This window comes from Colletotrichum truncatum (genome assembly GCF_014235925.2).
Source record: "Colletotrichum truncatum strain CMES1059 chromosome Unknown Contig_0013, whole genome shotgun sequence".
Classification (NCBI taxonomy): Eukaryota; Fungi; Ascomycota; class Sordariomycetes; order Glomerellales; family Glomerellaceae; genus Colletotrichum; species Colletotrichum truncatum.
Window position 1 is genome coordinate 281,845 of NW_027222410.1, and position 967 is coordinate 282,811.

A 967-nucleotide genomic window follows, 5' to 3' on the forward strand; every position below is an offset into this window, starting at 1 on the left:
CAGCCAGTCCCGGGTAGTTACTCACCTTTCCCTGCAGCCATTCAGTGGGCTAGGAGCAAGCACACGATTTTTCCCACTAAAAGTGTGCGTTGGCCCCTCCTAAGGCTATTCAAGGCAGCAAAAAAACTGACCAATTCACTGAATAAAACCTGCCAGATTGCAGCTGGGCTCCAGGGCTCACAGATGAGCTAGATAGAGCCACTAGCAAATTCTTCGACAGTCTGCAACTGCTGTTGTTCATTATAACGTCTGAGTACGAGACAATGGTATTATTGTAACATAAGTTTCTAACGATTCTTTTAGCGAGGATGTAATATCTATCCGTGGTGCTTCTTTGAACATGCAGACCTTCTTGGTCTTAGTAAGAATCTCACGGAGGACTTCCAACTGCTTCTCCATGGCCTGGAGCACCTTTACACCAACCGAGGGGCGGAATGAGGGGGAAGCAGCTCTGTTGTTTCGGTTGAAGGGCTGAGGCTTGGTGATCTTGCTCTTCACAGGTGGTCTAGTAGTTCCCTTGTATCCGACCTTGTCTCCGGCTTTTCCCTGGCTTTTGAGGCTACTCTTGGACTTGATTTTGGTGGTAGCCCCGCCCTGGGTTTTGGCGGCGGTGGAGGCTTTACCAGCCTTGGACTTTCCCGAGACTAGTTCTTCCATCTGGGGCATGCTGTCAGGAAACTCCTTAATGCGATCCTTCAGCATTTAACGGAAAGATGGGCTCCACGGGCTAGGTTGATACTAGTATTGGTCGTGGGTTACTACCACGTTCCTAGACTATTACAGGTAGTCTTTCTTATTAGGCATCTAAGATAAATTAGAGGACTAGTCCCCATACTTCTAATAAGTGAGTTGTTACTTACCTGTTCGGAACGATAGCCCCTATTCTTGCAATTATCATGTCACCCTCACGTTTGAGAGAAGATGTTATAGTATAGAATCCAATCCAACAAGGAACCCAAGACCGAAG

General features: G+C 47.4%; 1 protein-coding gene across 1 annotated transcript; it reads right to left on the minus strand.

Moving 5' to 3' along the window:
* Positions 1-240: 240 nt before the first annotated feature.
* CTRU02_215138 (uncharacterized protein) lies at positions 241-702 on the minus strand (the record flags this gene model as incomplete). Its single annotated transcript, XM_036731911.2, has 1 exon — positions 241-702. One exon carries the CDS (start codon positions 700-702, stop codon positions 241-243), a length of 462 nt encoding a protein of 153 aa, XP_036576299.2.
* Positions 703-967: the final 265 nt, after the last annotated feature.